The 26,533-nt window shown below is 39.8% G+C and overlaps 3 protein-coding genes across 4 annotated transcripts in view; 1 reads left to right on the top strand and 2 right to left on the bottom strand.

Annotated features, from left to right (window-relative positions):
- Nucleotides 1-599: 599 nt before the first annotated feature.
- On the bottom strand, nt 600-7,558 carry LOC116833629 (cytochrome c oxidase subunit 5B, mitochondrial-like). The gene is made up of 4 exons (XM_032795283.2): nt 7,270-7,558; nt 4,148-4,218; nt 2,323-2,422; nt 600-854 (listed from the first exon to the last, which is right to left on the bottom strand). Exons 1-4 carry the CDS (start codon nt 7,358-7,360, stop codon nt 742-744), a joined length of 375 nt encoding a protein of 124 aa, XP_032651174.1. The 5' UTR covers nt 7,361-7,558; the 3' UTR covers nt 600-741.
- DNAJC12 (DnaJ heat shock protein family (Hsp40) member C12) overlaps nt 7,299-26,533 on the top strand; it is an 82,182-nt gene continuing 62,947 nt past the window's right edge. The window contains exon 1 of the mRNA XM_032795279.2: nt 7,299-7,380. The gene's annotated coding sequence lies outside the window, so the exon portion shown is untranslated. The remainder of the gene's footprint in view (nt 7,381-26,533) is intronic.
- Nucleotides 19,357-26,533, bottom strand: part of SIRT1 (sirtuin 1) — a 30,718-nt gene continuing 23,541 nt past the window's right edge. For both annotated transcript variants that reach the window (XM_032795274.2, XM_032795276.2), the window contains exons 8-9: nt 23,505-24,083; nt 19,357-21,556 (exon numbers count right to left, since the gene is read on the bottom strand). In XM_032795274.2, the coding sequence (XP_032651165.1) occupies nt 21,234-21,556; nt 23,505-24,083 (902 nt within the window). In that variant the 3' untranslated portion in view covers nt 19,357-21,233. The remainder of the gene's footprint in view (nt 21,557-23,504; nt 24,084-26,533) is intronic.

Here is a 26,533-nt window from a genome sequence, read left to right as displayed (position 1 = left end):
AAATTCTGAATTGCAAGGTTTCAGATATTTAAAAGTTAAATTTCATGGTTGTAACAAACACAAATACGTATTTAAAAATAACAAAATATAAACATGTAAAGTCCTTAAGATTCAGCATTTCTCAAAGTGGGGATCCTGACCCAAAATGGGGTAACAAAGCTGTTGGGTGTCGGTGGGGGTGTTCTCCTTACTTTGCTGCCTTCAGAGCTATATATTCAGAATGGCAGCTGCTGGCTGGGTGCCCAGCTTTGAAGGCAGCACCACTGTCACCAGCAGCATACAGACGTAAGGATGACAATACTGTGCCATGCCAGATATAGTACGGGGTAAAAGTACTCTAAAGACCAGATTTCACAAGGGAGACCAGATTTTTTAGAGTCCATGATGTGTTTTTTCATGGCTGTGAATTTGGTAGGGCTTTAGTCATAAAACTAAGGAATTTTATTAGAGATAGGAAAAAGAAAACCAACCCACATTTATTAACCAGTACTATTAGAACACTTCTTCCTAAACTCTCCTCAGTTTTATGAAGGATGATAATCCATGACACGTTTCTGCAGTGTTGTGCATTTAGTTTTAATTAACCTAGAGTAAAATAATAAGATTGGAGTTTTTAATGAAATCCAACAGAAACCAAATATGAAGGTAGTAAATATTTTGCATGCAGATTTAAGTGCACATCATATTGTGCAGTTTAGACACAGTGAAATCCACTTTGGTTTAGTTAAACAACATAGATTTTCAATGTGGGACATCATGATGGACAAGCTTGTAGTGAGCACCACATGATGGGCAACGTTGGCTTTCTCCTGCATGCAGCCAGAACCAAATGACAGCAGAGTTGTCCTCCTCACCTGGTGTGAGAAAGGAAAAGCAAAATTAAATGTTCATGCCTCTTTTGATTTGTCAGATTCAAGTCTTCTGTCACATGTGCATTCTACAGTGCCCCGTGGGCTAGAATTCTTAACACAGTGGGCACCTTAACAAAGTTTCAGTGAAGGATTCAATAACTGAATCAACATAGAAAGTGAGCAATCCTATCATCATTCCTTTCTCATGTCAATGGCAATTTCCATCACTACTAGTTTATATTTTAATGTGCACTGTAGTGGATTTTTTAGGGGGTGAAACAACAGGTGATGAACTTTAAGGCTTACTTGTGGCTGAATAAGTGCATAGTGGTCACTCTCAGGGGGGGGGAAAAAACTAGCTTTTGGGAAAATATACATGCTTAATCTTGCACTGGGCAAGCACCAGAGAACTTAAATTGTACAGTTGTACCCCTAGAATGACCTCATGCTACTTTTGTTGTCTTACTGAAAAATATATGCTTTTAAGGAATCAGTAAAAGTAACATGACCACCATGATTTCTATAATCTTTTGAGACCGTAACCCCTATTCAAAGTGGGACCATTTTCATAACTGGAAATAGAATAGGGTATCTTGATTTTCATTCAGTCATGCTTCAGACACTAGTTATACTAATTTCCACTTTGTAAGCTGACCATTACAATACACCCTTGCTAATTTGTGTCTGGTACTGGTAGACGTCTTCAGCCCTGCATATGCACCACTGCAGTGATTAAGTTCCAAGCCTAGCAAGCAACTTTCCTTAACTATGGAAATTCCTTTGTTAGCGTCATATTGCAACTGCCACTCCCACATTATTTGCAGTGAATTCTACTCTTCACTTACTAGTTTTCCAACCTCCACTCAGTTTAATGCCTGAAACACACTAGTTGTTAATGCCAGTGCTTTGACTCTCTTTATGGATAACTAGCCCCAAATAAGTGCGCTTTTATGATGAAAAATGACATTGCAGGTTGTCATATTTCAACTTCTAAGTAAACATGCTCCAAACTGCTAACTCAACATGATTTGTCCCAGGCGATGATACATAAATTCTACAGTCCAAATTTTGCCTTAACTTACACACAACGCCTATTGTTTTTAGATGGTGTGCTCGGTGGTACTTGTTTCAACCCTCTTTCCTTCAAGATGGTTGCGAAGGTGTTAACCAATTCTGAAAGCAGAACTTCTTTGATACACAAGGAGGAACAGAAGCCAGCTCATGCCCTCTTAACTATATTCACTCTAGCATGTTAGCAAAAGCATTAAAAAAATAAGAATGTATTTGTCACTAAAACAGGCAGATATGACTGAATACCCATAGAGAAAAGAGGATCAATTTTGAGTGAACTTTTTTGAAGTATTAATGTAGATGTATTAAAACAAAAACCTACTATAAAACAATTCATGTTTTATAACATTAGATAGTATGTGACCTAAAAGAACATACACAAAATTGTTCTGATACATACAGATACAGCCTACTAGCCTCTTCTTGTTGACAGATGGAACAATATGAGGATCCTCTCTAGTTCCTGCATATCCCTTGGGTTTGAGTATGCTATATGGATCCTTGAGAAAAGAACAAAACATCAATCTCAGCTACTAGACCAAGAACACTGTTAACCAGTAGTATCAAAGATTGTGTCACATAGATATAAAATATAACATGTATATAATAAAGGTAATTAAATTGCTGCTGTTCTATCAGCCAAACACAGACAGATCATCTTTAGAATACCAGCATACAGGTACATGAAACTAATAGAAGGGAAGATGAGGAATGTCAAACCTTACTGTGTTAGATACTGATTTGTCAGGTGGGAGAGAGTTAATATGTTGAAATTACTGTGCAGGGTGTCAGTTCACATGCAAGAATCAGTTTAGAATATGAACTATTAGTGGCAGCTTTTGTGCCACTAAAAATACATGCTGAACTCATGACAGCATACTAGCTGCCTAAAGCACAGGGGTGCTACGTACTATTTATAGTCCACTTTTATGAAGGCACACTAGTCTCTCCTTAGTCAGGGTTGAATACAGTACTCCAGTACATGATTATTTTGATTTCCCCCTCCTGACAGCCAATAAATGCTGATATGCCTGAACTTCCATGTGCAATATTCTGAGAAACCTGAGAGACGAAGTATTGGAGAGAGTTTTTCCAAAACAGATTCTCTCTCTTGTAAACAGTTTGGTTACTTTTACTTCTGTGAGGGTGCTTTGGCTCATCACACATTAAACCCAGCTTACTCTAGAAACTCAGTGTGTCTTTTTCTGTTGGTCTGTCTTCAAATAGATTGAAGGGTGGAGCTCATTATTTAGGGGCCCAATCCTGCACTGCGCTCTGCACAGGTGCAGTTCTTAAAAGCAGTTTGTGCATTCTTTACAAGCCTTAGTATAGCCACTACCTAGATGCCAACTTCCTAAAGTACTCTTAAGAATCACTAGCTTGGGGGAGAGAAGGAGACCTCTACAGAAATAGCATGTTTGTGTGGGGAGGGAGTTGGCAGGGAGAAGAAATATATGGAGAGATAGTGTGTTCCAGGGAATTGCATGGAGGGGTAGGAGCAAGGAACTTCTAAATTCTATTTGCTGCTCCGCCACACACAGTGGCTTTATAAATGCTTATTTTCTATAAAACAACCTTCATCCTAGGTTCTGTAAGTGCTTTAAAACATTGATGATGCCTCAAACATCCCTGTGAGAGGCAATTATTACAGACCAGAAAACAGGCACAGTGAGAGTTAAGTGAATTGTCCAAGGCCACAAAGAGTGATCAATCTAGGTTTGAAACACAGGTGTAACGCTTAGTCTCATACCTAATGCAGAGCCAGATAGTTCACTTAGGTCCCAATCCTGCAACTGGAGCTGCATGTGTGGATCACTGACCAACACAGAGCCCTCCATGTGGATGTGTGGTCGCCCATGTGGATCCAGCTGCAGAATCAGGGCTTTAGACTCTCCAGGTCTGCTTCATCAATAGAAAATGGTACTTTGCAGTTATATTGAACTTTTCATAGAAGAATCTCAAATGTATGTTTAATTATGCTTCACAGCCTCCCTGTAAGGAGGTAAGAATGCAAAGTTAAGGTTTAAGGGACCTTATTTCTGAATTTCCCAAATTTTTTCATACTTACAGGGTGCAAGTTATGCCTTACAGACTTTGGTTTGTTTTTAATTAAAATATTCTATTCAGCATTTTCCTCCTTCAAGTTACTGACATATTTACAACCTTAACTCTAATGTAATGCTTTTCATTTTGTCTGAATATGAATTATTCAACATTAAACTTACCTGTCCTTTTTTCATAGCCTCTAGAGTTTTCTGTTCAAGTCCAGTTGCCTGTTCCTCATCACTGGGAATACCTAAATAGGAATAGAATACTTCTGTATTTTATTCCTATTTATTTATCCAAAATTCAGATTCAGATAATGACTGAAGCAAACCATTAAACCCATGTCCTGGACAGCATCGTAAATAAATGTCCATTCAATTTTTAGTTGCAAAACATTTTTGATTGAAATAAGACATTACATAGGAATTACCATAAGGATCAGAGAGAGGTCCACCTAGTCCTGTATCCAATAGTAATCAGTACTAGATGCTTTTGGAGAAAGGTATGAGAACCCTGCCAGAGGTGAATTTGAGATAATCTGGCCCCCATATTAGATGTTAGATTACAGCCACTCCATCTGACTGTTTTTTGAGCAGTGGTCCTTTTCACACTGCCTGGGGCCTCTTTGGGTCTAACAAAGGGATAGTTCAAAGCTATCAAATTAGGGCAGTACAGGCTACAGCCCTTGCCATACAGAATCCCCTCACAATGACTGCTTCCACAAATGAGATCATGCACCAGTTCAGACACTCACTTTTTGTCACCTGTTCTAATGAAAAAGTAAGTTTCAGCCTTGGCTAATAGTGTCCAAAAGTTAACTTTTAAGGTAGCATCAGTCCTGTCCCTACTGGACAACTGCACATCTAATAGAAACTACCACCACAGCTGGCACCTTTTGTAGCAGTCACAGAGGCCAATCATAGAATTACAGAAAGGCAGGGCTGCAAGTGACTTCAAGATTCATCTCCCCAGGAAGAGGCAAGATTAAATATACCTGTTGACAGATGCTTGTCTAACATCTTCTTAAAAACCTCCCTGTTCTAGTGCTTAACTATCCTTATAGTTAGAAAGTTTCTCCCAATATCTAACCTAAATCTTGCTTGCTGCAAATTAAGCAGATTACTTTGTTGTGGACATGGAAAACAATTGATCACTGTTGTCTTCAGATACACCAAGGGTTGTTATAAAGAGTTATTTCCTTCTTCAGCCATCTCTTTAGATTAAACATGCCCCATTCTTTCAACTATAACAAAACATGATCTATGAAGTAACCTCTAATCATTTTTGTTGCTTTCCTCTGGACACTCCAACTTGTCCACATCTTTTGTAAAGCGTGGCACTCAAAACTGGACAGAGTAATCCAGGTGAGGTCTCTCACCAGTGCTGAATACAGTAGAACAATGACCTACTGTGTTTTACATATAACATCTGTCAATGCAGCCCAGAATGACATTTGCCCTTTTCACAACAGTATTAACTCATATTCAATTTGTAATTCATTATAAACCCCAGATCCTTTTCTTCGGTACTGCTGCTGATCCAATTATTCCCCATTTTGTATTTGTACATTTTTTTTCTGCCTAAGAGCAGTATACTACACTTATCTGTATTGAATTTCATCATATTAATTTCAGACCAGTTTTCTAATTTATCAGGATCATTTTGAAATCTAATACTGTCCTCCGAAGTGCTTGCAATCCCTCCCAGCTTGGTGTCATCCACAAATTTATACATATTTGCTCCACACCGTCAGCTAATGAACTATCCTCCTACACTGAAGTATTGTTCTTTTGCAATAATTGAAAACAACACGGTTACAAATTGGCCACTAAAACACTCACCTTCTCCCTCCACCCTTTGTAAAACTCCAAACTTTAAATTCCTCCCAATATCCTCGTGAAAATCCCATGTGAATATGGATCTTGAACAGCGCTTTAGAGGTCCACAACTAAGGCCTACAGATCTGCAAACTGATTCATGCAGGCAGACTCCTGCACCTGTGTGTAGTCCAATCATAAATTAATCTTACACTGTGCGTAGTTAGTGTGACTCAAGTCAAACCTAAGGGCACACCTGCATGGAGCAGCTTGCAGGATTGGAGCCTTATGTGTTGTTGGACCAAGAGACAGTTCCAGAGTAAAGGGTCTCTTGTTGAAAGCATCCTACTCCTAGATAGATTCTGTTTGTTAATCATTAGTAGAAGCAGCCACACACACAAAGTTTAAGCAGGATTCTTGTTGATACTCCACCAATGTGATAGAAGAACAATTTGGCTTCTAATGTGCATCAAGTAGCCCTAAAAGTGGGAAAATTCCTAGCACTGATACATTTCCATTTTCACTTCATGTCTCCTAATTTAATTAAGGTTTGTCTACACATTAAGGATTTTTGCCCCAACTACACCAATGTAAAATCCCAAATGAAGACATGTCCCTAGAGAGCATGTCTGTTGATTTTTGTTTTGATTTGTTTGCTTTATAGTTTTAGCCCATTTTCCAGCTTAAATCATCTGTGTGACAGTTTATAAATTAGTAACTGGATTTGAACCCTTATCCTTTGATGGCAGCACAACGAGCTCTCACTCTGCCACTGAGGCACTCCAGATACAAGGAATAGAACTTAATGTTACTTGTGCGTATGATGGGCTTTCAGGGCTCCTCGGGCTTGGCTGAATGGCAATAAACATAAAGCCAAATTCCTAAAGCACTGGATGAAAAGACTTATTTTGTGAGTCCCAAGATAGATTCAGTGCCCCCAACTAATTGGCTACAACTGTGGTGGAGGAATTTCTCTCTTTTGCCAAGATTGTTCATCCTCTACACACCCATAAGGGACTGACACCTTATCCTTTGCCCCCAGCATCTCATCTCTTGGTCACCCGCACTCATTCACTCGCTCACTCCACGTTCCCAGCCATCACTCCCCTGCCCTCATTCTGCCTGGCCCACTCCTATAACCTTGACCAGCCCTCACATGCCCCTATATTGCCCACCCTGCCAGCCCTTACATGCCCCATGAACTTATCCTGCTGCCCCTACACACCCGCTACCAGCCCTCACACACCCCATGCACCTACCCCCCTTCCCCCTACCAGCCCTCACAGCCCCATGCACCTACCTCCCTTCCCCCTACCAGCCCTCACAGCCCCATGCACCTACCCCCCGGCCCCCTACACACCCCCTACCAGCCCTCACATGCCCCACGCACGTATCCCCCACTCCCTACGCGCCCCCTACCAGCTCTCACACGCCCCACACACCTACCCCCCCCACCAGCCCTCACGCCCCCGGGCTGTACGCACCCCCGGCGCTCATGGCTCTGGCGGGGGCTGCGGCCCGCCCGGCGCCGGGCAGGGCGCGCTGGAGGACGCGGAGCAACAGCCTGGAAGCCATGGTGCCTTCCCCGGTGCAAGGTCAGAGTCCGGCAGCGGCGCTGGAGGGGTCACCGCGCTCGCGAGGCCATTCCCGGCCAGCCCGCGGGAGGGGCTGGAGGCGCTCGGCCCAGCAGCCAACCCGGGCAGGGCGAGGGAGGGCTCTCCTTGCCCGGCGTGGGGCGGTAGGAGGTGCGCGCGGGGTGTGCGGGTCCATCGAGAGCTGGCTGCCGTGGAGGGAGGAGAGTAGCACGCGGTGCTTGCTGTCTGTCGGGTAAATGACAGCTGGGGAAAGTTACTGCGGTTTAGAGCCACCTTGTTTGGGGCAGGAAGAGCAATTTCTGTGTTTTCCCTCTGGCCAAATTCACCTTTAAATAATAAATTGCTGGCTGGACTCGACAAATCAGTTTTTGTTCCCCTAAGTCGCTACTCCCAACTTTCTCCTAGGGTAGCTTATTCTGAGGGATGAGATATTCCTCCATTAGAAGGAGCTGATCGCCCCCCCAGTTTACTTTAACTACCCCTAAATCCCCCGCCCCCGAACTTCAGTGGAAGGTAGGAGCCTAAAGACCTTTGAGGATGTGGGCCATAGTATCCTAACTGAAATCAATGTCTCTTTCCCAATTCTTCTGTCTTTGGACTTAGGAAAAACAAAACAAAACACAATTGCAATATAAGCATATGGGTTACATGTGTAGGGTTTGGGTTAAACATTTTCTGGACAAGAAACAGTGATAGAGTTTTGGGTTCGATGTGCATAGCTAAACTGGGTGGATTCATTGTAATGCATGATCTTCTCCACCCTGGCTGCAACCTTTTCTGGTTCCAAAACAGGATCTAAACATGACTCTGTTGGGACTCCAGATTGCTTGAGCATACTCTAACAGCAAGATAGCTAATTCTGATGGGTAGCTGATTCTAACACTACATTGCATGCCCAGGTTTGTTTGGTACATTGTATCTCAAGTTTGGTAACTTAATTTGATGTTACATCTTTCCTGTGCCAATGTTGGTGCACTGAGCAGAAATTAGCTTCCTCTTTGCTGCTGCTGCTTCCATCCGCTTTAAGGTGTAGAGATCGACTTCTCTGATCTCCATGCTAAGGGTTCTTCATAAAGTTTCCCTTGGGTGCCCTCATTTGCTCATGTCAGTTTGTTTCCACTTGAAGCTTCATATAGAAGTCTGTGTTGGCATCCAAAATACATTCCCCAATGCTTCCTTCTGATTCTGGTGGAAATGAGCTGCTGGTTGGTTATTTCCTGGATCTCTTTGTTGGTGATGAAGGTTTTCCAACCAATTCACAGAATCTTTTGTAGGCACTTATTTTGGAAGGTGGCTGGTTTTGGTAGATCTCCAGCTCTCATAGTCTCAGTGCTGACATACAGCTATCTCTGAGCTGAAAATCCTGTTTTGTTCTGATGCTGATGCATTGATTTCCATATGTTAAATTCAGTAAATGTTGTGGATACCTTTCCTGTCCTTGATGTCTCTTTCTTTGTGAGGTCGCCATTGATTAATATGGTAACTTTGGTAACTTGGGCAAAAAATATTTTATCTTATTTGCTGCAATGTATTTAAGAAGCTCCATTTGACGATAATGTCATGGATTCAGAGCTGAGTTTTTAATAGAACATTACAACTACCAAAATAAAAGCTTTTGGGATTATAGTTAATCTCAAAGAAAAGATGCCAACAGAATCAGAACTCTCATTAGTGTTTATTAGCAATAACATGTATAGCTGTAAAGAAATTTTTTAAAAGACATAGTCACTGAGAATTGTGAGAATTTTTAGCAGTTCTTCAACTTTGGTCTACCATTGATGCAGCTCCTCTACAGGGTAGCAATGGTGGAAGCTGTAGTGAGTGGGGAAGGAGGGGAATGCTGAGTTGTTTTTGCTATGTTTAGTGGGAAAGAAAATGGCACCATATTTATGAGGAGCTGTCAGCGAGAGATAAGAAACTGTGAACATGGACTAAATGGGAGAGGTCAGGGGAGAAAAGTATTATAAAGGTATTGGAAGGTTAGAGGAGCAGATGATGTCATTGTTGGGAAAGAGGACAACAAGGGAAAAGCCCTGGGGAGTACCAAAAGAGGGAAGGAAATAATGAATATAATGCCAAGAGATCAGAGAGCAAAACAGATGATGACTCAGGAAAGGACAGAGACCTAGAAGCCCAAGTGGTGTCAAGGTGAGCTGGCCAAAAAAATGCCAAATTTTGCACAATTTATTCCAGTTTTTTCAGTAGAAAATTGAATCCTTCTCTCCCAAAATATCTAGTATTTGAAACGTTTTCAGTAACTCTTTCAGATTTTTTGAAACAGGAAAGCCAACATTTTTTAACAAAACTTTTTTGATTTTCTGGTATTTCATCCACAAAGGTGGAGAATTTTAAAGTTTAAAATTTTTAAAAATTCCCTTTGGATTTTAAAGCCAATTTTTGTAGAAGAAAAAATTTCAACAAAAACATTTTGCCCAGCTCTAGTTTCAAGAAGTATGTAGGTGATATCAACAGTAGAGGAAAGGTTGAGAATGATGGAGAATACACCCTTACACTTTGAAAGGAAGCGGTCATGGTGATGGTTGGGCTTGTGTACAAGGTTGGTTTAATTGGAACTTTTCAAATTAATCCACTTTGAAAATGCTTTCATATACACAACGTAAGTCATTGTAGTGTACTAACTCTGTATTTATCGCAAACTCTGGAGTCCAGTTTCAAGTGCAAACCTTTGTTTCAAAGTGACTATTGTTTGTGTGCACACAATGTTGCTGCGAATTACTTTGGCAGTCTTCCAATGGCTATCCTACACTGCTTTGCGTGTGACGGTTACTGACTTATTGGTTTACCTGTGCCTCCTCTCCTGCTCTGGAGCCAAATTATACCCAGCTGTTCTCTCCCCCATTTATAAGCTGGTGCATAGTCAGATTTTGTCTATTTGCTCCTGGGTTCCTGTTTAATCACAATACCTGCAATACTTCAGAAGCCTTATAATGTGCTTTGAGCAGCTGCTTGAAGCCTCACCGAGCCTCTGGGTCTCATTGCCTTCTGGGGAGAATTGTTGGGGCAGGAAGCTTTTGTGGCCAGCCACTATCGTAAAGACCTTTTTGTAGTTACTGATAGGCCGATGTCTGCTAGGGGCCATGACTGAGATTCCAAATGGTGCTAGATAAAAAGAAAACTGCTCAGAAGCACCTATATTAAAATGAGGGACAGCAGGAAAACATGTTGTAGGGGACATGTAACCTGCCAGTTTTTTGAGGAGCTGGACAGGATTTTATCAAACTACAGGACCACCTACCCCAGGCAGCGTGTGAAAGCTGCTGGCTGCCATCTCACTCCACACACACCCTTCCTCATGGATGACCAGCAAGATTCATGAGCACAAGGAGGCCAGTGAAGAGATCTCCTTGGAAACCCTGATCTGTTGGGACTCAGGACCCTGCTGCTAGCCAGGCTGAAGACTGATTCCTGCCCTGCAGCAACCAACTTTGACTCCCAGGCAGCAACCCAAACCAAGACGAAGGAGGCTGATCTTATGGAGGGAACCTCGACATGTATATTTTAATTTTTTTAATGATTTTACTATTTAAGTTTTATATTTTATTATTATTATTATAATATACTGTCATGCTAGCTTCTATTCCGGGTACCCCATGGCTGCAGACATTGCAGGTGAATACCAGCTCAAAGCCTTTCTAAGCCCAATGTCCCTCCCTCCATTGGCCCATGCTGTCCCTTCTCCCACTTCTCCTCCCCCACTGGTACCCCTTTCCAAAGTGATGGCTGCTCCAGTTGGACAACTGGTCTCGTCTCATGCTAAAGCCCCAACTACCAACCATTCTCAGGCCCATGCTGAGAAAGGCACGTGCACATGTATCTATTCCCCCTGCCCACTTCCCTCAGCTGTTGTGCCTGGTGGATGTGCCCCCCTCCCCTAAAACCATACACAACCAAAAATAAAATGCGTTCACCACTGCAAGACGGTGGCTAGTGAGATGACACAACTGCAGTCTCTACTCCATGCGCTCCCATAAGAGTTTTGAATAAGGAAAACATTATTTTGTGTGAAATGTAACGTTTATTCAGAAGGTGGTTACAGGAAAAGAAGTTTGGTTGGTATTCTCATTTTACATGAGTAGACATGGACATTGCATGCAAGCCACAAAGAGTACAGCTCTTCTGTAAACGTCCTGTAACATGCATGCTTACAGACTGGTATCAGTGAATGCTTCAAGTAATCATTGCAGAACCCTATCTATTTTTCTCTGCACTTTCAACATGTCTGCAGGGGAGATAAAGCAAAATTTAAGGCTAAGAAATTGCTTGTTTTTTGTTAGGAGTTTATGAGGAATAGTCGCACAGCCTTTCCCTCCAGTATAGTTCATGACTTCTTTCCACTTCTGTGGGGGAGGATCAACCATCTTGGTGAATCATTTCACAGTGTATCTTGCTGGTATGCCCTTTTTGAATAAGGCCAGTCACAGACTGCTAGTCACTCATCTCAGTATATCATCATCATCCAGAGTCAGGACAGTCTACAGGAGATGTAGAGATTACGGTTAAACTCACCCCCAGATTCACCTGATAACCTCTCCTATACCATATAAGCACCTCCAAGGCAAAGCAAAGCCAGACTGGGAACATAATTCCCAATGCCATCCCCAGATATGAAGATAATTCCCACCCCAGCTTCCAAGTCGCAATGGCAAAATCCCACAGCATGCACGGCACAGACAAAAATCCCAGTGCACACATCACTTACTGTCTCAGATACCCCCAAATCTGGGAGGAATCTCAGAATGGAAAAGACAGAAATGCATGAAAAAAGAATGCTATCACAGCCTTCCTAGAATATAAACAAATAACAACTGCTTGCCTTTTTTAAAAATAATAATAATAATAATATAATATCCCCACAGCTATGGCACTGCACTGGCCAGATAATGAGGAGTAGGGCTGAGCAGCTGACAAATGTGAGAGGGAGAAAATGGGAAAACTTGTGATTAAATGTTTGCAGACATCGTTACAGAATCAACAAAAAAAAAAAAAAAAAGGAGGTGGAAGCAATAACTGAAGACAGGGAGGAAAACTGGGCGGGAGATCATTGCAGTGGCAAAGGACAGCATGGCAGGTGCTAGAGAAAACATTGCCATGGCCAAAGACAGTATGGAGAAAGACAAGGAGTCGCAGAGGCAATGCAAAGCCTAAAGGCCCTGTTGCAGTGCATGTTACCAGCAATGAAGTACTGGGGAGTCGCATCTTACGCGGGGATTAGCTTCTTAAGTCAGCACATAAAGCGAAAATCACGTATAGTAAAACGCTCATTGAGTGGAATAACGGGTGGAATTGCTCACACTACAGGTACAGTATTTAAATTATTTTTCTCTTGTTTTTGTTTTGTCTAGCGCGTATAGTTAAAATTGCGTTAAGTTAAAAGCGCCTATGATGCAACTCCACTGTACTGTAGACTAGCATCCAGCCATGTTATGCAGCCCCTGGACAGCACAGACCACTGTAAACAAACATCCCCTTCCTCCCTACTCTTGCACTGCTGCTTCCAGAGGACATTCCCCTCCCAGCCCAGGACACCAAGAACTATGGCCCCTGGGACCCCAGCAGTCTTTTGATCCCTCTCCATGTCAGAAATCCCACAAAACAGAAGAGTAAGAGCCAAGATGTATGTTTGCCTGTGTCTTTAAGCCCAACACCCCACTTGCATTGTGCCCTGCACATCACTGTTACACTTTACTATTTGGTTTTTTTTCACTGCTGGTTTGATGTAAGTGTTCTTTGTAATTAGACAAGATTTTTTTATTTTTTTTTGTAGTTTATCATTTCAGTGGAAGAACATAAGAACGGCCATACTGGGTCAGACCAAAGGTCCATCTAGCCCAGTAGCTTGTCTTCTGACAGTGACCAATGCTAGGTGCTCCAGGGGGAATGAACAGAACAGGGAATCAAGTGATCTGTCCCATCGCCCATTCCCAGCTTATGGCAAACAGAGGCTAGGGACATCATTCCTACCCATCCTGTCTTATCACCACTGATGGACCTATCCTCTATGAACTTATCTAGTTCCTTTTTGAACCCTGTTCTAGTCTTGGCCTTCACAACATCCTCTGGCAAGGCATTCACAGGTTGACTATGCGTTGTATGAAAAAATACTTCCTTTTGTTTGTTTTAAACCTGGTGCCTATTAATTTCATTTCGTGACTCCCTAGTTCTTGTGTTATGAGGAGTAAATAACACTTCTTTATTTACTTTTTTGCAGCAGTTGTGATTTTATAGATCTCTATCATATCCCCCCTTAGTTGTTGTGATTAATCTCTGAGCAAAAGTATTGACAAGCTTAAAATGAACAAAGGTATTGTCAGTGTTAGGTCTCAAACTTCCACTTAGCAAAGGTAAAAAGGGCACACTTTGCAGAGGTGAAGAGTGCATGCTTTGCAGATGTAAGCTAAGACTTGTGGTCAAAATGTGCTGCAACCAACTAACACATTCTAATTCCTGTAAAAGGAGATAAGTTGTGCCCCTGGGTACAGCTTGTCTAACTCACAATGAAAACAACTGGCTACAAGAAAATAAGTAAGTATAAATTATACAGTCAAAGCGACACAAGGAGATAGATAAGTAAGCATAAATTATACAGCCCAAGTGACAACGCTAATCACAATAAAGATTTGGCTGACCCTAATTGGTTGGTCTGTTTTAAGACAGTGGACAGATCAGATAAAAAGTACGAAGACACGGGACTGTGTGTGTATTTCGGTCATAAGGGAAACCTGACCCACACCCCCTGAACTGAAGGGACGTGCACTTCGCGACCATCTGTACCTGGCCAGTGCGGAAAACAGCTTACTGAAGGGTAACGCATTTTCAGGTGAATGCAGGGTAAAGTTATGGAGTAAAGAAGTCTAGTTGCTCGGGCAGAATTTATCTTGAGTTGTATCGATACTATAGTGTTAAGAATAGTAGTAAATAGCTAATGAGTAATAACTTTACATGTATTTATGTTTGTCTTCAGTATAACTTGCCATTTATATTAATCCTTAGTGCTGGTCTTTATTCTTGCTTTTCTTATTTTGTCTGTCTTGCTTTTATAGTCAAAAGTCATTAAAAACCTTTTTTGAGGAATAATCAGTAGTTTTAATTTTTCTTATACAGGCACTACTCAACCTCATTACATTTATGTTGGGTGGTGAGAAGTAGTGATCACCCAGGGCCCAATTAGGGTCCTGACGTGTGCCTCCCTCTTCCTTTATCTCCGCAGTTGTCTTTTTTCCAAGCTGAAAAGTCCCAATCTTATTAATAGCTCCTCACATAGAAACCATTCTACAACCCCTAATAATTTTTGTTGCCCTTTTCTGAACCTTTTCAAATTCCAATATCTTTTTTGAGATGAGCGACCAGATCTGCATCCAGTATTCAAGATGTGGGCATACCATGGATTTATGTAGAGGCAATATGATATTTTCTGTCTTATTATCTATCCCTTTCTTAATGATCCCCAACATTATGTTTGCTTTTTTGACTGCTGCTTCACATTGAGTTTTCAGAGAACCATCCCTGATTCTAAGATCTCTTTATTGAGTGGTAACAGCTAATTTAGACCCCATCATTTTATATGTATAGTTGGGATTATGTTTTCCAATATGCATTACTTTGCATTTCATTTGTTTGTTACATAATAGGTTGTTTAATAATAAAAATTTCTAAAAATTCATTCATAAGGAGTCAGTTAATTTTACACCTAAAATAAAATAGTTTGCATTAATTTATAAGGTTTTACAAACATGTTGGCAAAGACACAAGGTACAATAGGAATTTCCACAACATTGTACTTCCGCCAACACTGAACTACACAAAATACTTCTACCTCACCCCATCCCTACATGGGTTAACAGCTAGATGGCCAACTGCACAATTTCAGGCCTGAAACTGAAAATAAGACTAGGCACCACTGACTGTATTCCCCCAGCTGTTTGCATTTCGTATTGGATGGTGATTGCTCGAACCGCTGAGCAAATCTTTGCACTTCAGCTCACACCCAAGGCTTTCCTCCTTACTCTTACCAATAGTGTGGAAAATACAACATGCTGCTATAATTGTAAGCATTTTTTTTATGCTGTGTCCAATCTATTCCATAGAGTGCCATCTACCTTTCAAATAGCCAAGTGCCCTGCCCACTCATCCTGCAACTACTAAGGTTATAGTTAAATTGGTCCTTCCTTCTGTTCAAGAGGCCTGTGAATAGCTTCATTAGTCAGGGAAATGGAGTGTTAAGCTGGGTCCCCCAGAAGCAATAACCACACCATCAATGTCCACACTGTTTCCAGGAATAAACAGTCCTTTCTCCATTAATTTAAATAGAGCTGAGTTCTGAAAGAGCCTAGCATTGTGGAACCTTCCAGACCATGCAGAATTTATGGCCATAAACCTGCTATGATAGTCAACAAGCCTTTGGAGCACCATGGAGAAATATGTCTGCTTGTTTATGAATTCTAAGCCCTATTGGGGGAGGGGTGCAAATAGTATGCATGGGTCCCATCAATTGCTTCAATAAAGTTTGGGAATCCCCTGTGTGCAAAGCCATCGATAACCTTCTGAGCATTACCACACTTTGTAACTTTAAAATTATGATGGGTGTGGAGAAAGTGAATAAAGACGTGTTATTTATCCCTTCACATAACATAAGAACCAGAAGTCACCCAGGTTAAAACAAAAGGAAGTACATCTTCACACAATGCACAGTCAACCTGTGGAACTCATTGCCAGGGTATGTTGTGAAGGCCAAAACTATAACAGGGTTCAAAAACGAACTAGATAAATTCATGGAGGATAGGTACATCAGTGCCTATACATCAAGATGATTAGGGTTGTAACCCCATGCGCTGGGTGTCCCTAGCCTGTGGATGATGGGATGGCTCGCGCAATGATTGATTGCTTCTTCTGTTCATTCCCTCTTAAGCAACTGGCATTTGCTACTGTTAGAAGACAGGATACGCAGCTAGATGAACCATTGGTCTGACTCAATATGGTCATTCTTATGTTCTAACCCAGTGCGACAGTACCTTTTCCATGGCATCACACATGTGCATGACAATGGTCCCAAAACTGATTTCACCACACCAAATTGGCTCACTACAGATCAACTGCATTCAGGAGTGGCCAGCTTCTGGATGGCAGTTGCAATCAGCTTGTTCCTGAGTATGTAGCATCGCATGTCAGTATACTGCTTCTACAGCTCCTGGATTAGTTCAGCACAGATCTCCAGAAGAGTTGCCTTCTCTATCCTGAAATTCTCTCACTGTAGGTAGTCATCCCAGGTCTGCAGAATGAGCCTTTCTCACCAATCTGCCACCGTATCATCTGCTCAGTGGTGAAGTCAAACTCATCTGGCTTTACATGCTGAAATACAGGCCAGGCAGCCTCTATATATTTGAGGTTGACAGCACAGTGCCATGGTGCAGTTGGGTCCATGCTGGCCAACAGAAATTCAAAAATGGCACTAGCCCAACCATAAAGGAAGTATAGGATGAAGACAGCTGAATCATGGAATTTAAAAAAATGTGAACTAGACTGGTAGCCCATAATGCACACTCAGCAGCAAAGGCTGATGGGGACAGTCTGTAAGAATGCTATACCCTCAGTCCACAGCACACCACTGCTGTGTGCACGACATGCACTCACAGAGGACACACAAGCCCTTGTGCACACTATTACTGAGGCTTCTGTGTGGTGTGTTATCTGATGTACAGCAAAAAGTTGGGCTTTGTGTAGACAAGCACTTAGTGCGGGCTGTTTCAGTGGAATGGAGCAGATCAAGGTAGGGGTTAAGAGTAGAGGAAGTCAAGGCATTGTGCAAGAAAAACTGCAGAAGGATCTTAAAAATAAAAAAGAAGAGGGAAATAGGCTGATAAAGATGTCAGGCTGTTAGGTCACATTAACAGCCCAAAGGTTACAGTAATTGACATGCACGTAGAAGAAGCTGGAGATCAGAAACTCAGTTTTAATTTGCCTGGATATACACATTAAGGACCCAATCCAAATTATGTTATAGGGCTCAGATAAACTCCTAATAGACAGACAATGGGTAATGGCTGAGTTAAAGAGTTGAAATTGTTGCTAAAAGTTACAGTTCTGGTCCCAAATGTATAGATACTCTTTTTCATTTGCATGTTGTGAAAGGATAATGAAGGTCCTTAAAGTGGATTCTGAAAATAGCTCTTCATAGAGTGGGTTTTAAATCTTAAAATGGTAGAGAACAGTAAATGCCAATTAGCACTATCTTTTGGACTTCTAGACATTAGAGGCAGTATAGAGTCTGATCCCTCAGCAAACATGGACTATGAGAGTCAATATTTTTTTCCTGGAAATTTATCCTATAACTCTAGTTAAAATATGTGATCTTAATTCTGTTGATAAAAACGTTTAATAATGTAGTCACATGCTACAGTGTGAAAAATGGAGGGAGAGGGCATGATTTGTTTTGGGACTCCGCTTCACCAAAATATTGATGGAACAGAGCCCTTAAGGAGCAGAAGCAGCACTTGCTGCTAAGTCAGAGAGAAAAACAGATATGACAGCTCTAACTTAATTTCCCTCCACATTTATAATAAGTTCTTACCCTTACCTGTAAAGCACTTTCAGAATTGTATGATTAATGCATAAAAGTCTGAGTGCCACCTTATGCTTATTGCTACACTTTCAGATTAGTTATTTAATTAATCTGGTTTGCAATATATGGTGGTTATAGAATTTCAGGATGCCACAATTAAGCTCAAAGATAGGATGGGATGGTTCAAGGAAGAACATTCCCCTCTCCCCCCCAGATGTTTATTTACCCATACAATATATACATGCACTTGGCATCAATTTTCAGACTATATTTCATACGATAGAGGAATCAAAGTTCAAATTCCCCATCTGTCAATTTCCATCTGAGATCACAAGAGCACTCAGTATAAACTAACAACACTTATTCAGCATCCTAATTTTCAAACTGCTGCTTATGCTTTTCCCACCCTCCAGAAGGTGCAAGCCTTAGTTCAAGAATGACACAAAGACTGTTCATTTCAAATAAGAGTATACAAGGCTGTGTTCTAATAATACACTGTAATTTGCTAGTATAGACAATCGTCATGAAGGTAGAGTGAAATGCTAATCATGAAATAAAAGAGACTGAATTCAGATAGCAACCCTGAGCCAGTCACAGTCAATTCAGGCTTGTCAATTTAAATGCTCTGACTTTACAATACTTTTAAGGAACAATGTACCTTTGTATTTGATTTTCTTACCATTATCTGTTTTATTTGGTCTCAGGATAGCAAGTCTCACACAAGCATTTGGGACAAAGTACCAAGAGGTTACATGCTTTTAGACGTAATCCAATATGTTAACACATGCCTTGGGGTAGACAGAAGTAAAAAAGCCCTTTAAAGGAAGAGTAAAACACTGGATCTTACCATGGATAACTTTAAAAAAACAAAACAACCCAATGCCATATTGCTAACTTCTAATTGGCTAGATTGCTAGTTCTATAGTAACATACCTCTAGAGCAGTTACTTTGCAAAGAGCTGGTCTTGGGTACTGTGCTCAATGTAGTGACCAAAACAGATGTCTGCTAATGTATGTGTGTTAATTTATTGCTGCCTCCCTTCAACTAAAGGTTTTCATAGCTTGCTATATATGAAATAAGGCACAGGGAAAATGGTTCTTTACTGTTTAAGAGGTTAAAGATTTAATGGAAATTGAGAGTAGGCTGTTCATTCACCACTCCTGCTTTCTTTTTCAGGGGGCCACTTAATGGGTAAGGGGAAAAAAAACTCTTTGGCACTACCATGTCTGTCCTACACAGAGAAGCTCTAATGCTAGCATCTGGCTATCTTTTCACATTCACTGAAATAAAATAAGGGAGAAAAAGAGCCACAATAAATGTTTCATAGCCTGCACCTGTAAATATTTCATGACAGCTGTTGACAAAATTTGTAAATTTGTACACAAATTCTTAACAGGAATAAAGTCAAATGACAATTTTATTAGACTTTAAAACAGAGTGTACGAGTATAAAACACTGGTTTGTATTTCAAAAGTTGCAGGAAGAGAGCCAGTCATTTTAAACAGTCTTCTACAAAACATATGCCAGTAGATTACATAAAAGATGCTATATACAATATAAAAGAGCAGAAAACAATCCTCACTGTAAAAATAATTTAAAACAAAATCTTTCCATTTAAAATATCTCCTATAGCACAAACTATCTCCTTGTGACATGCAAGTGAAAACTAAATAAACTGCATTCTTTAATGTAGCTAAATGAAATCTGTCTTAAAATTTGGACCATGAGACAATGTCAACATTTTTTAGATGAACACAGAAGGCCATTCTTAATACATCTGAAAGTCTCTGAATTACTTAACAGATTTTATGTTTAAAGAACAGCTACTATATATATATATATTCCAAAACATAATAAATATTAAAGCAAAATATGAATAATCAACGTCTGTAGAGTTCTTTTAGGTCAGTGTTGCATGGAAGTGGTTTATAGAAAACAAATGCTTCACTTACTCCTATACTTTGCAATTTTACAAAACATTTAATTCTAAAAGTGTGGAAACAAATCTGCAGTTGAAAAAAAAATTGTGACATCCAGTTTTAAGGCAACCTAGCATTTGAAGATACACTGTAGGAGCCAATTTCAGTAGCTGCTTTGTTTTCTAGTACAAAAACACTGAACTAGCAGGTAATAAGGTATCATTCCCCAAACAGGAGACAGAACCTCAAAGAGGCATGCTTTCTGGTTGAGTTATGGTTACACTGCATTTTACCAATTACTTTAGAAGTGTAAGCAGCTAATTGCCAACTTTTTGTGTAATAGAAAGGGGAGAAACAAGTTTAAATGATAAGCACTCAAATATTTGGGAAAAGATCTTCCCCTCCTTACAATCTCCTGGAAGTAAGATTTACAAATTCATAATAGCTTGCATTTTAACATCTTGGCAGTTTATCAGAAAGGATTTATGCAAGCACTACTACACAGATAGACCTTTTATACATTAAACTTGAAAAACTTCTGCAGGTAGAGAATCCAATTTGTTTCTTTAATAGAAACAAATATTTTCATAGCATTTCTTATTGTCTTGTTATAGTTTTATGAGCCAATACAGACAATGCTTCATATCCACAGGAAATATCAGTCATCCTTCAAAAACGCTAATTAAGCATGATCCTCTTCAGAGCACTTTATACAAGTCTCAGAAAGGCAAAAACATTTTCAAGTGCTCTGTCTTGTTTTATTTGTAACTATCTACTGACACTGTCTCAAATATACAAAGTAACAAAGCAAGAAGTAGCTGCCACAGAAAGTCTTGGAAAATGCCAGTGTTTAATGACAGATTACAAAAGAACGAAAGATTTAGCAGAAGCACAAAGAGCTTATAAATAAACCAAACTGTTATAAACCACGAGGTGTAAAAATGCCATTCTTTGGTCTAGATTAGCTGTTCCCTTTATATTAGTTTAACATTCCAATGGCTTTTTCAAAAAACTGTTTAAAAATAATATGTTGAAATTCATTAAGCAAAAATACTGTTTATATACACACACACAGATGCCTGATCACACAAATGAACTTAATAAAAGTGAACATAGTGACAATTGCTTAAAGATACTCTTAGTACCTTTTTTAAAATAAAAAAAATTAGTGTTGAATGCAGTTACAAAATTTTATTGAAAAAAAAGTTAAAAAACTGCATGAAAATATGTTTTAGTTGTTTATAAACATTACATCCATATGGTTTCCTTGCTCTAAGTTCAGAAGTAAACATTCATTCCAACATGCCAAAGCTCCTAATGCTGGTGGAAAAGTTCCTGTAACCAGTCAATGATTACTTTACAATTTGTTTGATGGACGATCAATTCCTGCAGCTTCATTTATATAAGCTGGTTCACCAACTGCATCTTGAACAACTCCATCTTCCCCAAATCCAGTCTCCTCTTCTCTCTCTGGAGCATCTTCCTCCTCCTCTTCTATGCCATTATAGAATTCTTCAATCTCACTTTCATCTTCTACATCTAAGCTTGGACTATGACAAGAACCAGTATCACTACTGCTTCCACAAGAACTAGAAGATAGGACATCGTCTTCAGAGTCAGAGTATACCTCAGCCCCATGGAAAATGTAGCGATTTGGTGGTAAAAATAAGTATTGAGTACCTGGAAATACATTTAATCAATGAAAAATAATCTGCTTAATTGTTAAGTAAAAATAAACTATGCTGCAGTGCAAACTATCTAACCACAAAACCTATTTCCGAATGTGCAATATTATGCAGAAATCTAACAAGAACAAGTTATAAGGCCATTATAGTCCAGTATCTTGCATCTAGCAGTGACAAATACCAGATACTTCACAGGAAAGCAAGGCATTCCTTTCCTCCATCTTCCTATAACATATACTTGTTAAATACAATTATGCATTACTGTAGAAGAAAAGGATAATGTTTTCCTAATTCCCACTTGTGATCAATTTCAGCCCTAAAGCATGAGGCTGAGTTCCCCAGAATACTATTGGTTTTCAAGGCTTTCAACATTAATATTCATGATCATCCAGGTTTTTTTTTAAAAAAGAACCAACCATCTCGCACACTTGCAGTAACAAATTCTATAGATAACAAAAAAAAAAAATGCTCACTCGCTCTCTAAAATGTTGCGTTATAAACTTACTACCCTTTCATTTCAGTGCCTTTGTTCTTGTAGTCTATTCCTTTTAGTGCACCAATGCATTTTATTCACTTTTATTGAAGCAGCACCATATGCATTCTTTACATATTATTCACGACTATCTCCTAGATCTCTTCTCTCCATTCAGAGAAGATAGGCATATTTAGGAAATTTCTTAAATGATGTGTACTTTCTTATGTTTCAGACATCTTGTTTTGCCAGCTTTTTATCTAATCTATTTTAATCCAATTGAAGTTTAACACACCCTGTAGGAATATGAATCTCATCAATTCTCTTGATTTGGTATACTGACCACCACTTCCATATTGACTCACTGGAGTACCTTTTCTCCACTCTGAGAAGCAAGGATTAGATTCTAAACTCTTTAAATTAAGGAGTGTTGGTTTTAATGAGGTAAAACATCATGTATGCATACTATACTGCATAGTTTAAAAATAAAAGAAAAAGTTCACTAACACAAGAATGGTGGTGTGTTTATAGCCCAGCTTTTTTCATTACTTTCTTACACAAGCAGTTCTCTCTCAGATCTATGTATGTTTTCCTAGACTCTTATGCATTATTAAATGTTACAATAGCACAAAATCCAGACTGGGTCCCCATTATACTGGGTGATATACAAAGAGAGATAAAGACACAGTCTTTGCTGTGGAGAATTGATAACCTAAAAGCTTGTCAATGCCAATTCGTTTTGTAACAGTGAAATGGTAACTTCTATATATTTCATGTCATCAGAGCATTCAACGGGCTATGCAACAGAATTACCATAGAGGTTTGCAGGAACTCCAAAGTTTCTTCAAACTATTACAACTAAAAATGAGTAGGATGAAGTGCTGGTATTAATATCTCACAGCATTACTATTACTGTGTGTAATTACAGTGACAGTTTGAGAAAATTAAATGTCACGAGATTTGCTTCCCACTCAGTATCATGCTTGTGTTACCCAAAATATTGCAATATAGCCCTTATGCTGAAATGTAAAACAAAACTTCTGTTCGATGTTTTTTATAATTTAGAGTGTGAAAGGATTAACAAATTAATATTTCACCAAAAGTAACTTCAGCAAAGCAATTAAACTTTGGTTTTTGATACTCTCCAACTCCCTGAATCTTAATTTTCCCCACAACACGCTTTAATAACTTAGTTGTTTATTTCATGTAGGAAAGAGGAGAAAGGATTCTTCAGTTTTTCTTCAGATTCTTTCCATGTCTCTAGTCAAATCGTGCATTTTTCATTGTCACTACACATACTTATTGCTGCTTGCTTCTCTAAAATAGACTTTATATATTGCTGAAGTGTCTCCTAAAACAATGTTCTCTACTGCCTCAAACAAATTAACATTTTATTGCTTTAAAATTCTTCAAGATCTCATAGCCTACATATGAAAATCAAGATGGTTACAGAATGTGAGTTTACACTTACCATCAAGCCGCTTGCTAATTTGTTCTTTTGCAAATCTGTTTGCCAAACATTTCCTCAATGTTTCAACAGATGAAGTTACTTCATTTTTCTCTTTATTTTCCTCCTTGTTAGCTCCATTATCCTTCATATGTTCTGAGTTCATTAGCTGGCCAGTAATACTTTCAGAGTTTTCTGAGCATGCTTGTACTTCTTGCAATTTATTCTCCATGCAATTCCCTTTAGATTCTGAGGGAGGATCAGCATTTTCTGCTTTACCTTCAGTTGGATGCTCTGAAAGTAGCACTAAAGGATCTGGTGGTGTCATTCTGTTCGGTGAACTAGAGTCTTCTGAAATTTTTAAAGGGGTAGGTGGTAACTCAGCTGAATGCATTTCAAGTTCCTTGTGCATTCGTGAGGGCTTTTCTGTTATTTCTGAAAGTTTTACTGAGTTATAGCAAAGTTTTGTATATTCACCACCTAGCCTTTGACATAATTCATTAATAATGACATCACAGTCTCCAAGAAGCTCCACATCAAAGTGTAGATGAGGCAAAGGTTCCCTATTAATTAAGATCTGAGGCACTTCATGGGGGATGGAACCTACACACAGAAAAGATCAGTCACCACAAAACTTTAAAAATACTTATTTTTCTGGTAAAGGTAAAATTATTTAACAGTTAGAATGCACTAACATTATTGATGAAACAAAAGTTTGTCAGTTGGAATTCTCGAAGTTCTCTACATATACCCACTTATGAGACACTAAAACAAAGAAGTTTGAGAAGTAAACAAGTAGCTTAAAGTCTAGTCAATTAAAAAAATAGTAATTTCAGATACTATGCCTGCTGTTAGTCTACCAACAATTTTGTGGCTTTATAGTCATTGTGATGTTGCACCTTATATGATTTTATGAAAATATGCTAATGAGTGACTATAATGTAAGTAGAATATGCTTCATGCAAAAGGTCTCTTCTAAGGTATCATTACAAAGCTTATAATCCACTGAGTGTGGTCATTCTATTCGTATGTATTGTGGTGGAGCTCTGACCTTGCTCCCGTGGGTCCTGTGCAAGAAGGTTGGTGAGAACTCCCACAGTCTCTGTTTAGCCTTCTGTCCTGACAGGGGCCTGACTTCCCCTCTCAGGAAATGTTCCTGTAGTGGTGGGTTGGGGGGAACCTGGGCCCGCCCTCTGTTCCGGGTTCTGGCCCAGGGACCCTAATGGTAGCAGTTGTTGGCAGCCAACCTTTCACTGCCAGAGTTGCTACATTTCCCTGTGCCACTTCCCCACAGATCTCCTGCTTCTCCCTTCTTCACCCTTACCTTAGGGCTCCCTTAACAATGGTTTGAGGGTGTCTTCAGTAACCAGCCCTTCAGCTGCACTTCCTCTCCTCTGGCTTCCTGGCTCTCCTCTGCCTGACTGGAGTGAGCCCTTTTCATAGTATCAGCAGGGCCTTAGAGTCACGTGGTCACATTAACTTAATGGCCTCACCTGACTCTTTGCAGGTTAGAGTCAGGTGTTCTCATTAGCCTGGAGCAGCCCCTGCTCTGGTCAGTCAGGGAACAGAAAACTGTTAATCCAGTGGTCAGTATATCTGCCTTCTGCTATATCCAACTGGCCTGGGTCTATCACAATATATATCATTCTTGTATCTGAAACTAGAAATATGAAATAACTCTGAGGTCCTACTGTAATTATGCAAAGTGTGGGCCATTAATGGTGGTTTGGAATTTTGATGGTTCCCATTAATCAGGACAATTGACTGTAGATGGCTCTGTTTATTTGTAACTCTTCCTGTATAACTGTATGTTGGCAAGTGGGTAATGAAGTCTTACAGTGACATGATCATGTCACCTGCACTGGAATCAATCTTTAACCTGGTGCTTTTCCATTTAGAAGGAGGGGTGGGAATTCAGAGAGGAACAAAAGATTCCTGCCTTGTGCAAGAGATATATAAGGGAGTGGAACACAACAAAGGAGGCTGCAGTCATGAGAAATCCCATAGCTACCACCTTAGCTGGAACAAGGACTGTACCAGGGGAAAGAACTGGGTCCAGACTAGGAAGGCATCCAGTCTGTGACAGAAGCTTACTGAAACACCTGAGGGTGAGATTTTATCTATATTCAGTTTTCTTACTGTATTAGGCTTAGACTTGCGTGTTTTGTTTTATTTTGCTTGGTAATTCACTTTGTTCTGTCCATTATTACTTGGAACCACTTAAATCTTACTTTTTGTATTTCATAAAATCACCTTTTACTTATGAATTAACTCAGAGTATGTATTAATACCAGAGGGGAGGGAGGAGGACAAACAGCTGTGCATCTCTATCAGTGTGATAGAGGGTGAACAATTTATGAATGTATCCTGTATAAGTTTTATACAGGGTAAAACGGATTTATTTGGGGTTTGAACCCTATTGGAAGCTGGGTACCTGAGTGTTGGAGACAGGAACACTTCTTAAGCTATTTTCAGTTATGCCTGCAGCTTTCAGGGGACGTGGTTCAACCCTGGGTCTGTGTTTGTGGCAGGCAAGTGTCTCTCGCTCAAACCAGGCAAGGCACTTAAGTCCCAAGCTGCCAGGGAAAAGGGGCTTAGAGGTAGTTTTAGCACATCAGGTAGCAGTTCCCAAGGGGGTTTCTGTGATCCAGCCCGTCACAGTTATTTCTTTTTATTTTTTAAACAAGTGTTTCTCTACTCTGTTACTATGTAAAAAACCTATGCAAACAGAACAAACTGATTACAGTGAAACAAGTTACTATCAAATGATCAACGTAAACAAATAGTCTTCTCTAATCTCTTGGAAAAGTTACAGTAATTTTATGAATTACTTGAAACAATGCAAAAAAATTTCAGATAGAGGTGTGACTAAGTTAATGATATCCCTTTGACTAGAGCAAAATAAATGTTCTGAGACTGCAAACCACTTTGCATGCAAAGGATTACTTAACCTGCCTGCCTTTTCATATTTAGAACAAAAAACTTGCTGACCTATCTTTGGTTCTTCAGATAGCTGACTAAAGACACCTAGCTTTATCCAAGGATGAAGTAAG

Source organism: Chelonoidis abingdonii, chromosome 15 (assembly GCF_003597395.2).
Source record: "Chelonoidis abingdonii isolate Lonesome George chromosome 15, CheloAbing_2.0, whole genome shotgun sequence".
Classification (NCBI taxonomy): domain Eukaryota; kingdom Metazoa; phylum Chordata; order Testudines; family Testudinidae; genus Chelonoidis; species Chelonoidis abingdonii.
The sequence above is the reverse complement of the archived record's forward strand: the minus strand, read 5'-3'. Positions and strand labels throughout refer to the sequence as shown.

Coding starts and splice junctions, on each gene's coding strand:
- LOC116833629 (XM_032795283.2), bottom strand. CDS start 7,360: ATGGCTTCCAGGCTGTTGCTCCGCGTCCTCCAGCGCGCCCTGCCCGGC. Junction 4,219..7,269: donor CAGAGCCATGAGCGCCGGGG/GTGCGTACAGCC, acceptor ATTCCTATTTAG/GTATTCCCAGTGATGAGGAA. Junction 2,423..4,147: donor AGGCTATGAAAAAAGGACAG/GTAAGTTTAATG, acceptor TCTTTTCTCAAG/GATCCATATAGCATACTCAA.